Source organism: Onychostruthus taczanowskii, unplaced genomic scaffold (assembly GCF_017590055.1).
Source record: "Onychostruthus taczanowskii isolate IOZ18803 unplaced genomic scaffold, ASM1759005v1 scaffold41, whole genome shotgun sequence".
NCBI lineage: Eukaryota > Metazoa > Chordata > Aves > Passeriformes > Passeridae > Onychostruthus > Onychostruthus taczanowskii.
The window spans coordinates 2,887,445-2,905,829 of NW_024501571.1; the positions used below are offsets into that span (position 1 = coordinate 2,887,445).

The 18,385-nt window shown below is 41.3% G+C and overlaps 1 protein-coding gene across 3 annotated transcripts in view; it reads left to right on the forward strand.

Annotated features, from left to right (window-relative positions):
* SEPHS1 (selenophosphate synthetase 1) overlaps positions 1 to 18,385 on the forward strand; it is a 24,752-nt gene extending 6,367 nt beyond the window's left edge. For 2 of the 3 annotated variants that reach the window (XR_005953324.1, XR_005953325.1), the window contains exons 3-10: positions 142 to 245; positions 4,677 to 4,784; positions 5,714 to 5,868; positions 6,679 to 6,769; positions 9,717 to 9,816; positions 11,346 to 11,558; positions 16,200 to 16,529; positions 17,776 to 18,385. Coding sequence is in view for 1 of the 3 variants with exons in the window: in XM_041413357.1 (XP_041269291.1) it covers positions 142 to 245; positions 4,677 to 4,784; positions 5,714 to 5,868; positions 6,679 to 6,769; positions 9,717 to 9,816; positions 11,346 to 11,558; positions 16,200 to 16,414 (986 nt within the window). In the remaining 2 variants the exon portion in view is untranslated. Of the gene's footprint in view, positions 1 to 141; positions 246 to 4,676; positions 4,785 to 5,713; positions 5,869 to 6,678; positions 6,770 to 9,716; positions 9,817 to 11,345; positions 11,559 to 16,199; positions 17,547 to 17,775 lie in introns of those variants that run through there. The other variant, XM_041413357.1, reaches the window with a different exon arrangement.

Here is an 18,385-nt window from a genome sequence, read left to right on the forward strand (position 1 = left end):
TGGCAAAGGAATTTGCCTTGTCTGTTTAGGCAATGTTAGGAGTTGTATTTCACAGACATGTTTTATGAACTCTTTTGTTAATAGCAGCAGATAATTTAGGGCACAGTTACCAACCTCACTCATGGATTTCTGTCTTTGCAGGAATTGGAATGGACACTTGTGTTATTCCATTAAGACACGGAGGTTTGTCATTAGTCCAGACGACAGATTATATTTATCCTATTGTGGATGACCCTTATATGATGGTAAGTTGGCTAAACTTGGTTCTTGGGTTTGTTGCTGATTCAGGCTTCTCACCTACCTGATGGCAATTCTGACATTTTCTTCTAGATGTGTAGTGCTATTTGTGTGATTAATTGCATTCAGAGTCTTTCCTAAATAGACATGAAAAGGGAAAGGCATAATTTCATCCTGGAATCTCCCATGTTGGTCAGGAATGCTGCAGTGCTGCTTTCTGTGTAGGTGAAAGTTGGGAGAACTGCCACCTTTAATTCAGATTTCCCTTCATCTCTTTTTCTGTGGGATTTGGTTTGAAAAGCCCAAAAGGGGGAAAGAGAACAGCCTGTGAAGTAGCAGAGAATGAACTCCATTTACAAGCAGAACCACATTGTAATTGGCCTTTTTTGAGGTATTGAAATAACCAGGTAACCTCTTAGAACTGGAAATACCTACATGTCAGTAGTTGGCAATAGCACCTGGCAGTTTCAGAGTGCCTTGTGAACACCAGCTTTCCTGTGGTGCTATCTCCACTTGACCATGGACACATGGAAATGACTGGTTGGAAGGTGTGTGCACTTTGGCCTTGGTTCATTCTGTGTTCCTGTCACATTTAGTCTGTCTCAACTGACATTCCTGCATGTGTGGCAGTGATCAGTATTGATTTGAACAGATCCTGAGAAACAAATAAGCTTTAAAAAATACTTTAATAAAGCTATAAGGAAATGTTAAATGAATGGTGCTAAAATTCATATTTTCTGTGGTTTGGATGTGGCTCATTGCTTTTCTTGATGCTTGTGTGACTGAATGTTTTATGTGCTGCTGTCAGTTCGTTTGCTCTGCGAGACCTCTCTGGTAGGTTTTGGACACAGTTTGAAATTGGGGCCTTTTTTCTTTTTTAGCATGCTTGACCACGTGTTGTGCACATATGTAAGCCTAGCTCCTGTAATTTCTCTTCCAGGAGAGCTCTCTTTCTGCAAACTGAGCAGCCAAAAATCTCAGGCTGGCCTCTGGAGTATGGAGTTGTTGAGCTCTCCTGGGAAATTTGATTCAAGTGGGTTGCTTTAATATCATGTGGGAACTTGTCAGGGACCAGAGGAGCAAAAATGTTTTGGAGATCTGTGCTCATCATTTGAGACGCTCTCTTCTCACCTTGTAACAAAAACTTGAGGGACAGTGTTGAAGGTTGTGGTGAAGGGGGAGGGTTGCTTTGTTTGGAGATACAAATGCCACAGGAGTAGATAGATGGGCCTGTGCCCAGATGAGGTTTAGGTCAGTGTGGTAGGAGTGGAATGTAAATTTGGCTTTAGTCCAGCTTCAGTGGTTGCATCACAGTTAACAGTCTGTGCTGAGATCCACATGCACCAGCAGCTGTAACCTTGGTGCTGTCTAACTCTCAAGTCCTTCACTTTTCATTCTTGAGGCATTTATTTTAACCTGGTGGCTGGCAACTTCCTAATCTGTTTACATATGTGTATTTCTTCTTAAGAGCTAACTGAGGATGGGGATTCTGTCTCAAGCCTTCTTGCTGATACCACCAATGATGATCCAGCAGGATGTTGCTCCTGGACCCTCTGCTCAGACCTCTCTTTTGAGGGCAAGAGAACCCCAAGGGACAGTATAGATTACCTCTTACTTGTGTGGACCAACATTGGTTAGAGGACAGTCAAATACAGTTTGCCACGGTGGTTATGGATGGCTGTTACAAGCAGAGGAATTGTGAGACTTGGGAATTTTGTGTCCAGGCTGTATAAAGGGCTGTGCTCTGGCCTCCTCTGCTCGAGACACGCTACTGCTACCCTGCTTCTCCAACTGCTTCAAGTCCAGGTGTCCCCAGACCCATGCCTGTTGTTACTGTGTACCAGTATCCACCTGCACGCTCTCCCTGCCCTTCTCCTCGGTCTCCTTACCCAGGCACTTCTCATCTGGTTTTGAGTGGGTGTTCCCTGACGTAGAGTGTCTTCCTTTCTCTGTGCACAGGGTTTACCTGCAGCTCCTTATCTGATCTCTCTTCCTAATTGGAGGAGAGGAAGCAAAGAGAGAAAGCCAGAAGTGCAAATGAGCTCCAGGCTGGGTGCTGTGACAGAAGGGATTAGGAAACAGCTGAGGAAGGCAAAACTGCTTGTGGACTCAGCTGAAATTCCTATTTCTGCTCCAGAAAACAGCTTTCACTCTTGTACTGCTTATTTTAAAACGAAGTTCTGCAGTTATATGCAAGATCATTCTTCCTTCTTTTCCTCTTTCTCCTTCACTTTCACTTTGTCCTTGAAAAACACTCAGTCCATGGGGAAAATTATCCCTAGGATGTACACCTGTAAAATCTGTATCAAGCACAGGATTTATTTAGCTTAAATGGTTTATTAGAAAAGTTACAAACGATCAAAAAAAGGTTTCATAATACGTATCAATCCACTGGGACTAGTACTGGATGCTGGCCTCTGTTGCAGCACTGTGGAGATACATGTTGGAGTACAGGAGCAGGGAACTGGCTGCTTTGAGAGAGTGCATCTTTCCCCTTCCATCCAGCTACCTTTTTGTTGCTGTTTTGAGAACTTTCACTCAAGAGAGGTGTCTGATTCTTCATCCTTTGCCCTTACAAATAATTCTTTGTCTTGCACACAGATCTTTGTGTTCCAGGGCACTGTGCAAGCAGGCAGGTGACCTGCAGGACCTGCCCAGGCTCACCTCTGTCTGTGAGCCCTGTGGGGTTCACAAGAGCCCTCAGACTTGGGAACTGCACTTCCCTGAATTTGTTTCCATAGAGGTTTTGGCAGTTGGCAAAAGCATTATTAGACTGACCTCTGACTATCAGAGGTATTGTCCTTATGCTTTTAAAAACTTATCTGTCATTCCTAACAGGGCACTAACCAGCAGTTTGCTTGGTAAATACTGAAGATAACAGAGAATGGCTTGATAGTTCCACAAAAGGGAAATGGCAGGCCTGTAGAAATTTAACAGCTAATATCCATCAAATAGTGCAGTACACAAGTTTTTTCTTAATAGTTTAAAATTTAAATTATTAAAATGTATTCCAGTTCCAATAGTCAGGGATTCCCCTGATGCCACTGAAAACTCTTGAATTTATGAAAAACTGTATTATATTTATTTGTGAGTTGGAGATGTTGTTTCATGTCATCAGCAAGTGAAGTAACTGCCTGAAAGTATTACCTATTTGCAAATTGTATCAAATAAGCATGTCGTTGCTTTTACCATGGTGCTGTTGCCTTTGAATGTAATGAAAAGCACAGACTTAAAATCATAAAGCTAGGTGTTGGTTACAGTTCTGCAGCTGTAAACGTAAAACAGCTATCATAGAATGCATGGAGTCTTCCAGAGTAACACAACAGAATTTGTCCTGTATTTTAAAATATCTTGCTGTCCCTTAGAACACACCCTGTATGAGGAAGTTCTGCATCTTCATCAGGAAACTTGATGTTTTACCTGTGCTGGGTCCATACCTCAGAAACCCTGAGTCAGATCCATTAATTTAGTACAATTAGAGTAACTGACCTCATGCAATGTGAGTGATGGCTTCTCAGTCCTATCAGCTTCCTGACTTCTTAGAGGAATCTTCAGCAGACAGACAGTTTTGTCTCTTGTACAAGTTTTTGTTAGTGGAAATACTCATATGTACACACAAGTCAGTAAAGTTGTTGGTGCTGTAGCAGAATTCAGCCTGATCTTGTCACCTGGAAAGTGACAGATAAACACATCTCTCTCACTGTGCGAGTGGTGGGAGTACACAGCTTCCCTCAGTGGTGGCAAATCCAGTTCCTGGGAGCCCTGAGCTTCCCTATTGCCTGCACATGCTGTCATCCCCAGGGCAGAGGAAGCAGCCCAGTGTGGGTGTGTGCTGGCAGCACAGCTGTATCCTCGGGGAAGAGGAGTTCTATCCTAGAAACTGAGGATTGCAGACATGGCCTCCAGAGTAGGGCAGGGAACAAACATCTTTCTCATCAAGGACCCATCTCCTGCATATTCTGATGCACAAGTTCAGCAATATGTGCTTTTTGGATTAACTTCCTAGCAGTTGTGAGTTCCACGCCGTGGCCATCTCTATCAGGATGTACAGTTTTGTGCTGGAATAAAGTTAACAGGAAAATACCATGTTAAGTAAACAGAGCTTGTGATCAGGGACAGATCTGTTGATCTTAACTTCAGCCTCTCAGATTGGGCATCCAGTCTGAACTCTGGGATTCCTATGGAGTGTGGGAGAGTGTGCTGACCATGACAGCTGGGATGAATTCTCTGCATACCTGTAAAAGGAAGGATACCTGCACTTCTAGGTGGGCACATAGCACAAAATGGATCATACCACATTTCTAGTTGGGTTTCTTAATGCTGTGGAGTAAGAAGCTGTGTCAGAGTGCAAACTCACACTGGAAGCTTTGCTTGTGGAAAATGTTTAAACATTCACCAAGAGTGCTGCAGATTTTTTTTCTTGTCTCTTTGTTTTTCAGGGACGAATAGCGTGTGCCAATGTCCTAAGTGACCTTTATGCCATGGGGGTCACAGAATGTGATAACATGTTGATGCTCCTTGGAATCAGCAATAAAATGACAGATAGGGTAAGACTTTTGACACTTTTTCTTGAAGGAAGAGTCAAACAGCCAAATGTGCTCAGAATGTATTTACCTTTAGTGTATTTTCTCCTCAAAGTTTGAAGCTGTGTAAAGAAGAGATGGTCTTATTGAGTGGCTTAGTTCATAGGATCTTGCCTCATAAGCATTCTGAGGTCATGTGCTAAAAGTTCAGTTTTCTGTGGTATTGTGATCTGCTGCCTTCATCCCCACCAAAATGGGGTGCCTCCTTCTATCCAAGGCCAGCATTTGATTGCCAATTCATCTATCAATCTGCATAGATGATGAGTTGATTGGGTTTTGGTGTTTTGTTTTTTTTTTTTTGTTTTTGTTTTTGGTTTTTTGGTTGGTTGTTTTGTTTTTGTTTTGTTTTTTTTTTTTTTTTGTTTGTGTGTGGGGGTGTGTGGGTTTTTTTTTTTTTTTTTTTTTTGGGTGGGTGTGTGTTTTTTTTTTTTTTTTTTTTTTGTTTGTTTTTGAAAGAAGAGGTGTAATTTGGTGTGTCTGACTGCAAGCACGTTTATTCTTAGAAGGATGTAAGTTGAAACTTTGATAGTCAGTGGAGCCCAAATGCCATCTTGGTTAAATGTTGCCTTTTAGCACTGCTCTGCTGTGGCTGTACCTGATTACAGCAGCAGGATAATTGTTCTGAGTTTCCAGAACTCTAATTACTCTTGTATGACCTTTTGAACAATGTTTCTTCAGTGTGAGAGTGCCTTTGCACCTCTTCTACACAGAGCTGTAAAACTGTAACTCTGTGGGATAACATGCAGTTTCCAGGAGGACAGACTCTTCCTAAGGGTTGCTTTTCTGTCTATTTGCCACGAGGGCGTTTGTTTGGAGTGGTTAAAGCCTTGGACCAGTCTTGTAATTACTAGCACTGCTGTGTATGGAACTCTGACTTCTGTTTTGATCTCTAGGAAAGAGACAAAGTGATGCCTCTAATTATCCAGGGTTTCAAAGATGCAGCAGAAGAGGCAGGAACATCTGTTACTGGTGGCCAAACAGTGTTAAATCCCTGGATTGTTTTAGGAGGAGTGGCCACGACAGTCTGTCAGCCTAATGAATTTATAATGTAAGTTAAATCACTAAACAATCAAAGGCACTGGTCTGAGGGATACAGTAAAAATCCTTTAAGCACTGTGTTGTGATCTTGTGGTGTGTCTCTGATGAATAAAGCAGTACCTTCTGCTTGCATCTGTCCTTAGCACTCAACAAGATGTCACATCTCTTTGTACATATTTGCTTTTTTTTTAAACAGGATGTCCTTTTACTTCTCCCCACCCCCCCAGTCCTTTTTGATCCTGTTCTCCTTTTGACAGGAGAATTAAGCATCTAATCTTTAAAGGTAGTGGAGATTGTTTTGAACATAAATTTCTGCCACTTATACATACATTTCTAAACCATGTCCCAATTATCCTGTTAATGGCTGTAGAGAACTACAGAACTGCTGTCTTTGGAGCATTCTGTCCATTTTAACAGCAGCTGATTTTGAATGTCCCATTGTGGCATGTTACTCTGTACAAATGAACCCATTCATGATCCTAATGCTGGATATCTTATGCCCTGGGTAAAAAAGGTACATTTTTTGCCTTATCCTCTCTTATGTCTCAAAAATTTGAAAGAAGAGGTGTAATTTGGTGTGTCTGACTGCAAGCATTGTTTTTTCCAAGAAAGAAGGATTAGCACTTTTTAAACAAGCTTGCAGTATTTTCTTCAATAATATTGCATGGCAATGAATCTCAAAGGGTAATTCTGAAATTAGTCCATTTTTTAACTGTGCAGTAAGATGTGTGGGTCTGTGAAAATGTAATTATCAGCACTTATTCCTAATAACGTGTTTGAATATTGCTGTGTAGTTAATATATGAATTCTTTGTTTCCAGGCCAGACAATGCAGTGCCAGGAGATGTGCTTGTATTAACTAAACCCTTGGGAACACAAGTGGCTGTAGCTGTCCACCAGTGGCTAGATATTGTGAGTACACTGCAAAAAAAAAAGAAATAGGGAAGAGGTATAAAGATGACCTTCCTCATTCCCTCAAGTGACAAAGTTCAGCTCAGATGGGAGTCATCTGTCATCTCCCTCCTCCTTCCTCCTTGATATGCTCCAGCCTTCCCTACTTGTGTGCAACATTCCTTTGGAATCAAGGCAGTTTACAATTTTGTGCTTAGTGAGCCCATCTTAATTACACCTAATTCTTAGTTATTTCTCAGTCATTGCTGTAATAACCAAAATTGTTTACTAACAGAACAACAGACTATCACCCTGGGCAACATTATGCCCTACTCCACCTGCCAAAGTAATTGGCAACACTTGCTGATGGCAATTAGGCCAAGAATGCTCTCTCTGTGTTCTTGGGCTTTCTGCTTGTGTACATGTAAGTTTATCTGCGTTTCACATGTATTGCCCTGTGCATTCAGTAAGAATATTTCTAGCAGCATTATGGATGTAGACATACTTCCATCTGTTACTTCAGGCAAAAATGTAACTACTGAACTGAAAAGTAACTGCAAAATTGGCATCTGCTTATGTTGTCTGGCTCCCAGTACGTGACTTCCGAATTATAACTGCTCAGTTTACACTCTAAAAAGATGCATCTCTTCTACTTTTGGGACTCCTGAGCCAAAAGACTGGCAGAGGAGTGAGCTGGAATATACTTTGGTTTGGCTGTTGGCCACTGCATTGTCAGATGAATTCTAATTAACACAGCTAGTGTTAGCAAAGTAGGAGAGAATCAGCTTAAACCTTCATTGGAGTCTGAAGTGTGAGCAACAAGGGAAAAATATTTTTCTCCTTCTTCATAGGGTCTGGCCTAGCAAGTTTGACCTCTTCAGAATCCTGTGTTTTCCACAGATACAAGGATCAGGGCCTCAGATAATCTTGATATGAAAATGAAGTGAAATAAGATCCCAATTCCATAGTATGTTTTCTGGTCATAATCTTACTTCTTAACATATCTCCTTGTTGTACTGATGAGCAGACTTGCAAATTAAGGCTATTCTGAATTTCCACATATTTCAAATACTACTAATTTCCTCAACTGTCAAACAGAAAAACATGGTCTGAAAAATGAGGACAGCCAGGAAATCAATACTGCTATTACTATATGTAAACAGAATATATCTTTGATTGTGGTAGGAAAATTTCTGAGTAGCTATGCTACCTTTTCCTTAGCTTTTTTTTTTTTTTTTTTTTTTTTTTTTTTTTTTTTTGGTGAAAATGCAGGGAAAGTGAAACTAGAATTAATTACCCATCACAAACCCACCTGTAAATCAAATTTTGGTGGGGAATTTGACTTCATATTAAAAAGTGTGTGGGAGAGGGTGTAGTATAGCAAGTTTATGTGTAGATAAGAAAGGCAAACTGGATTGTAGAGATATGCATGCTTAAAGGCATGAAAGGGGCTGGGACGTGCCCCTTCAGAGAAGAGAGGCTTTTCTCCTTCTTTGCTGTTGTCTACAGACCCTTCCTATTTGGAAATCCAGTCTTGCTTTTATAACCTCTTTGGGAGTTTTTGCACATTTTTTCACTCTAATTCCCTGTTGACTAACCCCAGTACCTTGGCTGCTGTAGTGGAGAGGAATTTTCCTCCAATTCATATCTTACCTGTGTTTGTGGCTGTTCTACCCTCAGCCTTGAGTTCTGCTTCCACATCATTTGTGATTTCCATTGCCATCACCTGACCAGTTTCTGTCCTGGGATCAGCCTCAGAACTGTTTTTGAAACCTAAGGCAGAATGACTGCTCAGATTTTTTTCAGTCATTCCCAGAGTAAGAATAATCAATATTCTGTCATCTCTGCCACATTTTATTTTTTGACTATTTTTTGGTCTCTCATTTGTGTAAACAAAAATGTCTGTCTTCAATTGGTAGATCTGGTTCAACCTAATATCAGAAACTCTGGTCCCGTTGCCATCATTCCTTGCTTTTTAACAATTTATTTATTTTGGCTGACAAGTCTTTCCCCCTTTTGCCATTTCTGGATTCTCTCATTTGATAAGACATGATCTTTCCCAGTGTAGCATCATTACCACTAGTAGTTCCTGCACCTTTTGTTAAGTAAGATGTTTGTTCTATGCATTTACTCTATGAAATGTCAATGTAAGTATTGTGGCTTCAAAAATCCTGTGAAGCCTTTCAGTTCTCTGTAATTTTATTTTCGTTGCAAAAAAAAAAGAGTTGAATCAGTGGCTTTGAAAAAGAAAGTAGTTGCTTTGTTTCATTCTGGATCTGGAATCACTTCAGCTTTGAATGTAACAATTACCCTTTATAAAGGTGCTGTTTCCTAAATTGTTGTGAAACCCTTCTGGGATGAAGAGCATTTAAGGGAATGTGATGAAGAGATAAGACCTTAACAGACACTGGAGAATGGGTGGAAGATGGTGGTATTAAATTGTAAAGGAGGCTTATGAAACTGCCTTAATCCTAAACTAGAGTGATTATATCCTGCCTTAGCATACATTCCTCTGACCAGGACTGGTGGATATCAATGGTCTGATCAAAGTGTCCACGTGTGAAATCAAGAACAATCTCTTAAAAACCCAAAAAGACAGAAATTACAAATTTCAACATCCAGCAACAAAGTTGTTTTTTTTGTTTTTTTTTTTTTTTTTAATTTGGCTGTGGGAGTTCAATCCAGAGAGTTGCCTTGAAGAAGTTCTTTCCCAAGGGTAGTTTATTCCACTCCACTCAGCTGCTGAAAGTAGGATTTGAGGTACTTAGTGCCTAATCGATCTTTACATGAGCTTTGCTGAGGTACAGCAGACTAAGGAGCACATCCAACGGGAACATTTTTCCCCTCCTGAACTGTTACAAAAAAGTACATTTTGGATTAAGGGTTTGAGTTTTTTTTAAGTGGTCAGGGTGTGCTTTAAAATGTACAGCTGAAAATCTAAAAGAAACGTTTTTATTTTATCCATTAGCCTGAAAAGTGGAACAAAATCAAGCTCGTGGTAACGCAGGAAGATGTAGAACTAGCATATCAGGAGGCAATGATGAATATGGCACGGCTGAACAGGACAGGTAAGAAGAGATGTGTGTGTTGGAGGGGAGAGATTGTGAGTATTTTCAATTCCATATCAACTTCATTTCACTGCCTTGGGGAATTGTGACACAGCCACTTTGTCGCTTTCATTCTGCCCCATTTCTCTGTTGTTCACTGTTAGCAAAACCAGTAAATTAAAATCAAACGCCCTCCTGTAATTACACAGCAAAAACACAAAGCTGCTGGATATGATTATGGCTCATGTGAGTGCTGCAAGTAACATCCCAGTGAGTTAAAATGTTTTAAAGCGAAAAATATTGAATTTGTTCCTTACTTTGTTGCATAGAGAAGGCCTGGCTGTGATAAGATTAAAATAATTTGAAATAGAATAAAAAAATGAAAAGCTCTAAACTTATGTAAGCTTTAATTTAAATTTTGATTTTGAAAAGATTTTTACTTTGTTCTAATTCGGTCTTGTACTATGCTTTCCACAGTGTGCAGTATGTTGGAATTTTTTTTTTTTCTGTTTGTCTTTTTTCTGTTCCTATAGTGGGTCTTTTGTTTTGATTTTTTTTTTCCTTTGAATTTTGGTAGAGGGAAGGTTCTGCTTTTACCCTAGAAGTTTTAATCCAGGATTTCCCTTCTTTATTCAAAGTATATTTTGGCAGAATGGAGAATTAAGTGTTTCCTTACTTACTTCTCAGTTGAAGGAACAGGCATAGTTAAATATCTCTTTTCCCATTTATTCAGTTTTCATTTCTTATGTCATCCCCCTGGTTTTTCATTCTTTGTCAAAGCCTTCCAGGAAAGATAAATGACCAGCATTGTCTTACGGAAAAGAACTCGGTCCTGCTCCTCTATTGGGAAGCGCCCAAAGAAAGTCAAAGTGTTCTCGGTTTTGTTTTTCTCTACTCTTGTCAGACACCTTTAACAACACTTAAATACTCCTAACTGGTGCTTTTGTCCTGCATGCACGGGTGCCCTTTTCCCACCCTGGAGCTGCAAATGTGCAGGAATTTCATGAATGTATAGGTGGGGAGGCTGGGTCCCTTCCCCCACAGCCGCAGGTTTTGTTCTTCAGCTCTCAAACTTGGTGTCCACATCTCAAGTTCTGATGTCGCCGTTGCAGGGGGCGGGGTAAAGAGGTGTGAGAAAACGGAGTGTGTCTGGTCCTTGCCCTTAGTGGGGCAAATCTGAGCTCACAGCCTCGCTGGCCCTCAGCTTTGGGAAGTTTGGATCTAAAGCAAACCCGTTTCTTAGACTGCCAGTATAAAGGAGTAGCATGTGTCTAATAGCCCATGCTCATAAATGCAACTTCCATGACAGATTTTCGGCATGATTTAATGTCTTAAATACAAATCAAATTTTTTAAGTGTTACGTGCACTATTGGTGAATTCCAGTTCTCTTCAAGCACGATTTCATTTCTTTTATTTATTTAACCCATCCTGGTTTGCATTAAAGGTGTGCAACTTCATTTGGACTGTGCACAATATTGTTAAAGCACTTTCCTGATAATTGGGTGTTTTCTGATGTGGTGGTGTTCTTTCCCCCCTCCCTCTCTTGTAGCTGCTGGACTCATGCACACGTTCAATGCACATGCAGCTACAGACATCACAGGATTTGGGATCCTGGGCCATGCACAGAACCTTGCCAAGCAGCAGCGGAACGAGGTGTCCTTTGTTATCCACAACCTCCCCGTCCTGGCCAAGATGGCTGCTGTCAGCAAGGCCTGTGGCAACATGTTCGGCCTCATGCACGGGACTTGTCCAGAGACTTCAGGTAGGTCACAGCTGTGCCACCTTCTTCCTTCCCTACACCTGCACCTCAGAATTCCATTTCAAACGCACAAATTGGTGCTGTGTGTTCAGAGTCACAGTTGGTTTGGCACCTGGCCAGGCTAATGAGCAGCAGCCACACAGCTGTTCACAACTGATTCCTTCAGCTGGACTTCAAACCACCATCCTGTCCTGAATGTCTTCTGCTCCCATAGGGATCACTATTCCAGAAACCCTGCAACCCTCCAGTCTGCAGTTAGAAGTTAATGATAACTCTGAATTCTTTTGACACCTGCTTTTCTCTGTTAACCCCAGAACAGTGGATATCTGGAAATTCCACCGCATCTGGCACAGTTTTCTTAAAAGCAAAGCCACTGGCAGTAGTTTTGCCTGACAAAGGATGGTGTTTGGTTTGTTACTATAAAATTTAGTGTTGGGTGGGCCAGTGTTGGCAACTGAGGCCTTCTCTGTCCACAGCATACAGACATCCAAGAATATAGCTTACAGTTTTTCTCCTTTACTTTTATTAAATCTGACTTTAGTGATTGTGACAAGCAGCAGAAAAATAAATGTTGCTTTCTGACCCGTTTATTACTTGAATTCAATAAAGCTGCCACTTGCAGCGACAGTGAGTACAACAGGCTGCACTGGAAATCTGGCTGTGGACAAAAACACTGAGTCATCAGTGTTTGATGAGAACTTGTGATGGTTTTTCAGTTGCCTTATTAAGAGTAGGCTCTTCTCTGATGAGCATGATCATTGTCATCTGCTGGATGTCTTTCTACTTAACTTTCATCTTGAATCTTCTGTTTAATTTTATTTTTTCTAATTTAGTCTGACTCTTCTTTCTCTTTGGGAAATGGAGAGATGTAGCAACGAATCTGTCTTTTTCTCTTATTTAATTTCCCTGCCATCTTCTGGCTCTTCAGAAGTATTATCCATGTTCTCTGCAGTTCACAACAGAGGGGGCCCCTTGAAGCAAAACAGTCAAAGATTTGGAAAAGAGCATCACAGTGAGAGCAATAAACTTTTCCCCTAGTGAATACATAACTTACCCTGATCTGCTGAGTTGTTCCTTGGCCCTCTGTGCTTGAGCAGACACTCTGTCCTACAGAGACTGTGTGGCTCAGATGATGTGTAATAGGATATGCAACGTGAACCCTTTCCAAATCCAGACTCAGTCAGAAGGGAGCAGAAATATCTGGTGGCAGCTTGGCAAGCTGTGTCAGTGAGGTTGGTAATACCGGTCAGATTCTTAGAACCCAGGAGCCCACATAGCTAGAGTGCCACTAGCATTTATTATTTGGAAAAAGCCAAAAAAATAGCATGATACAGAGCTGGAACTGCAAGGTGCTCTTCCAGGTGAGTGGCTGTAGTAGAGGTTTGGGTAGCAGTTGGTGTGGGAATGGTTTAGCTGCAAACCGAGTGTTTACGTCTTCAGAGCTGCCTGCCCTGCACCTTGGGGAAACCCAATTCTCTTTTCACTGCAGGAATGTAAAATAGTGTAGATGGATGCACTGCCAGGAAGTGGGAAATGCTTGACTTCAGAATCTCTTCTGGGAGTGAGAGCAAGAGGTCTTTGAAATGCTGAGCAGCTTGCAGTGTGCAGAGATGGATGATGATGGGGAAAACAGTGAGACAGATCTGGTTGGTGGTGAACTGCGGGTGCCTCAAAACACATCTGTCTGATGTGATCACAGTGCTGTGTTTCTCACATTAGAGGTGGCCACAGGGATTTGTCACAGGCCAGATCCCCCAAAGATCCATAGCCACGTGGATACGCTGGCCAGGAAGCTGAATACCCACCCACAGGCTTGGGGCTCACACTGCTGACACACACTGCAGGGCCTGGTGTGTGTCAGCAGTGTGAGCTGGGCAGGCTGTGCTGGCATGGCTCCTTAGCATTCAGACCAGGCTGTTTGCACATCTCCTGTCCTGGGCTTGATTTATGTGGAGGCCAAGGCCTGCCTTGCTGTGCCTGATACCCAGCTGTGGGGAGGCCTGCTGGGGCTGCTCAAGGCTCTGCTTACTCTAACACTGACACTTCTTCTCTATTGGCTTCAACTTCTAGACACTCTCTGTCTGTAGCTTCTTCATCTGGGAACAGATGTTTTTCAGCAGAGTGCACAGGCAGTAAGAAATCTACTGGAAAACTATTTGAATGGATTTTAAGGTTATTGTGTTGGGGTTTTTTTCCCCTATGTGCATTTGCTGGGCATCTGTTGACAAAAGACAGTGTTGAAAAGATGTATTATGTCATCTGGTCCATCCTTCATGCAGTCTTGCTAATGGTGTAGTCTCCTAAAATTGCACTTTTATATGATTCTGCACTCTCTTTTAAGGAACTCCTTGGTTGGTAATGGTTAAAGTTGCAGCTGGGCATTTGGTTTCAAAAGAATGAGTTGTTTGTTAGAGTGGCTACTTGCAGAGATAAGTCAGAGTTCCTCTGTTTGGGACATTGATACATGTATGTATTTTTCACTCCTAATAACTTTTGGATGGTGTCAGATGACTCTTTTAGTGTAGTAGAGGTATCTCAGCGACTTGGTGTTTGTGAAGATTGGGTGGAAATAGGCAGGTGGATGGTGGAAAAGGGCTGTGTCCGTGCCTGACAAGAGGCAAGGCTAATGATGTCATCCTGTTTTCTCATTGCGGGAGACAGCCATTAGCAGGAGCAAGGACTTGGTTTTGATTCATGAACTATTTGTATCTCTGCTCTTAATTACAGAGCTTTGTCTGGCTTGCTTTTGAAGTGTTCTGTGTCTACTTCCCTGCTTGAAATACTACTTGTTAAAACCAGCAGTGTTCAAAGCCTCTTCGAAGAAAACCCTTTTGTTCTTACCAAGATAAGCCAGGAGAGCCACTAAGTATCTACATCCTTTCAGTCCCCAAAAAGCAGAGCAGCTGGGGGTGCCAAGAACACAGACTAGCCTAAAAAACACCTTAAGGATTTACCCAAAGGGTTAAAGAGACTGTCAGTGTACCAGAGAAATAACTATAATCCCTGCATACAGGAAGCCTGCTGCTGGTTGAGAGTAGCCCATAGCCTTTTTAAGCATTATTGATCAGACTGGGACGTAGTCAGCAGGTGGGGAGTGATTTTTTTCTTTTTTTTTCTTTTTTTTTCTTTTTTTTTTTTTGGTCTTGCCAGAGAATGATAAGGGGGTTATGTGTACAAGTGACACAAAATTGCAGGGAGAGCCTGTGTGTGTGAAAATTGAGTGAAGATTACTTTTCTACTCTTTTTTCTTTCCTTTTTTTAACATACTTGCACATCTCCCTTCTGGCTAGTTTGCACCTTCTTTGCACTGCCACTTGCAAACATCTCCCCTGATTCACTTCCACCATGACATAAATTTCTCTTCAGTTGGATTTAGAGCCTTCCATGGGAATGTCACATAATTCCTTTGCAATTGATTTGTCTGTTACATCTGGAGTAGTTACAGCCACTGTCATTCAAGCTTATGAGTTTTTGTTGTTATGTTTGATGGAAATACCAAGATGTTATTTGGAAATGTCAGAGAGGTAGGCATTTTTTGGCTGGCACACTTTTCTTCGTACAGAATTTTTAAAAAATCACTTTCATACTTTACTCACCCTTTTAATTAACTCCTCATGTTCAGTAGGTGCTTCTTCATGGCCCCAAATGAAAAGTGTCTTTAGTCACCACCGAGGGGACTGAGTGCTCAGAAAAGCAAACATCGAGGTGCCCACTGTGCTGAAGTGTTGCCTGTGGAGGAGGAGGATGTAGCACCTGAGCCCAGGGTGACCTCAGCAGGTGGCCCTTTGCCCCAGGGCTGGCTCAGAGCTGGTGTGGCAGAACTTGAGGATGCTTTGGGTTGAAGAGAAGTGAGGCTCAGCATGTGCCCAAATTCCAGGGTGTGTGAATCGACTCTCTGTGTTCTCCGAACATTTTCAATTCACTTGCCAACCGATCTTCTTCAGTGCTTAAGGATTCTAAGAATGGAAGTGCTTTTGGGTTTAATTGTGGAATGGTGAGCTTGCTAACTCATTACTGTGCTGCTTCTGAAAGCCTTCATTAGTAAATGAAGTAATTTCTATTGTGTCTGAGAAAAAACATACAGGAAAGGCTAAAAAGGTTAGAAAATTGTCAGACAAAGGGGTCACAAAGGCAATCACAGGGAGCACTGGATCAGGCCTGTGCTTCATGTTCTGCCTCTTGCATTCTCAGCAGGGCAGTGGTCCCTGCTTTGATGAATGATTTCATTGCAGGCAATGGGATTACTCACAGAATCAGCTGCTGCCAATATGTGGTTACAGGTATCTGCATATGACCTTTATCCAAAATGTTTCTGTGTAGAGGCACTCTGCAGTCCTGTGAGGAAGGTTACAGTGCTGGTGTTGATTCAGTATGTCATTTGTTGGCATCAATACCACGTCCTTTTGCCAGCATCTTTTGTGTGTATTTGGCTTCATTTATATGAAACTAAACACTGCATTCAGGCGCGGACATCTTGCTATAGAGCAAGAGCTCGGACTTCTGTGTCTTTTCTTGGAGTCTTTGGAGTTCAGCAGACTCCACTGAAGTCAGTCACCAAGAGCTCGTCCAAGTAGGGCTCTGGCAGACCGAGGCTGAAATACTTTTCAGTCAGATGTTCTGATGCTCTGCTCTCTGTCTTTGCAGGAGGCCTCCTCATCTGCTTACCACGAGAGCAGGCAGCGCGTTTCTGCGCCGAGATCAAGTCCCCGAAATACGGCGAAGGCCACCAGGCGTGGATTATCGGCATTGTGGAGAAGGGCAACCGCACGGCCAGGATTATAGACAAACCCCGGATCATTGAAGTGGCACCACAGGTGGCCACTCAGAACGTGAATCCCACGCCCGGTGCCACCTCTTAATAGAGATGAAATAGCTGTTTGTTTTTGAATAGATCTATTCCCTTATCATCCTACAATTTAAAGAACTGTAAAAAGAAAAGAAAACTTGTTGTGTCTGCACATCTGGTGGCCTTAGGTCAGTTTATGAGTGGATACAAATAATAAAATCCATTGCCTTTTTTTCCTGTTACATTAACTGAAGATGCACCTAATCTTGAGGCAGCTTCTGAGTTGAGAATTATATTGTTATCCAATACTGTTGATTCATTTTGAATCTTTAGACACTTATCTCTTGCCGCATAGGCTCTTTTTAAAGGTGCTTTCACGTAGCACAGACATTACCAGTAGTAGTGTCGAATAGCAGTTTGTGTCCTTTCATTATGTGTATATTTATCATGAATCTAATTTTGATGCCTTGAGTGATATTCCAGAAAGGCAATAAATTGACAGGAGACACAGTGGGTTACCCAGTAGTAAGAGGTTGCATGATTGCATTCAATCTTCGATTTAAAAAAAAAAAAATTATTTTATTTTATTTTCAAAATTTTTTGTAAAGTTTAGTCTTACCAAGAGCATCTACGACCCTGGACATTGCTTGGTAGTGCACTCAGTTTAAACAGCAAGTGCTGACTTTTTGCATGGAAAGCGCTTCAGAGTCGAAGGAGTCATTTTGAATTTCATTATTTGTAGACCTGACAATATTTACTGTATTATCAATGATTGTTTTCTTTATTGATAGTAAGGACAAATAAATCTTTTTTTTTTAATTTTTTTTGCAACATGATTGGATGTGCTATAGTGCAACAAAGGTTTTGCAGACCAAAAGGAGGTTACTGTATAATATTCATTTACAATTCACTATATAAATAACTACACAAATAATTTTTAAATATAATCAAACTAAAATAAACCTCTGTTCTGTGGATGGTAGTGTTTAATACATTTTATATTTTGTATAGTGATTACAAGCCTTTTTGTTTCTTTAAAAATCAGCAGCTGTTTAGTATAATTCTTAGTATTATTTTGTTCTTTGCTCAAATACAATTTTCTGCACGCTTTTGTGATCTGTGTTTAAAACCAACATTGCCAACAATGCAGCTTGAACTTAAGCTTGTTATTCAAAATAAATATTTAATTTTTTTTATTGCTCTTGTATAAGTGCATGAACTTTTTTGATTCCTATCTGAATTATTCACTAGAAAGAGAAGAAATCCTAATTTTTAAAAATTTTATTGCATGTGTGATTATGTTGATGATTGTGATCACTCCTTGAATCAGTTCTTCAAGCTGTGATGTCCGGTGGTAACCTCGAGTAAAGCTGAGGGCAAGTAGGTTATCTCCAATTATATTACCCACTTGATTTTGTTTATTTTACTTACCAGCACCAAGTCTGCAACATTTTGAATTGTTTCCCCTGCAAGTGCTGCTGTGCCTGCTGTCAGCAAGAGGAGGGCTCGTGGAATGGATGCTGGAGCCCCTGTTAGCCCAGCCAGCACAGGGAGCAGCCTCACTGACCCCGCTCTGCCCCGACACTCCCTGCTGCCCTGAACTGCGCTGAACCCGCTCGTCAAGCTTCTCCCAGGTTCTGGAATCTGCTCCTTGATATTCAGACCAACAAGAAGGAAATCTTGGATAATTGTTACTGCAGCAAGAATTACAAAGGCTTCCACCTATAAAAAACGAGTTGCTGGTTCAGGTCGAGTCTTGCATCATGCACAGTTTAAATTTCCAGTCTTCCTCATAATAGCATCTCTGGCAAACCTTGGCTCATCTTTTTTCCACTCAGCAGTGTTTTCAACAGGCACCTTTTGCAAAGCAAGAATGTTTTTTTTTATTCCCCCCTTGTGAGTAGCTTAAACCACACATTTCCTCACGCTCCTTTTCCTGGAAAAGAAGTCTGAGAGTTGTGGGGTCACCACAAAACCTCAAAGCAGCAACCAAGTTTTTGACTTTGCTTTGAGGGAAAAAAAAAAAAAAAACAAAAAAAAACCA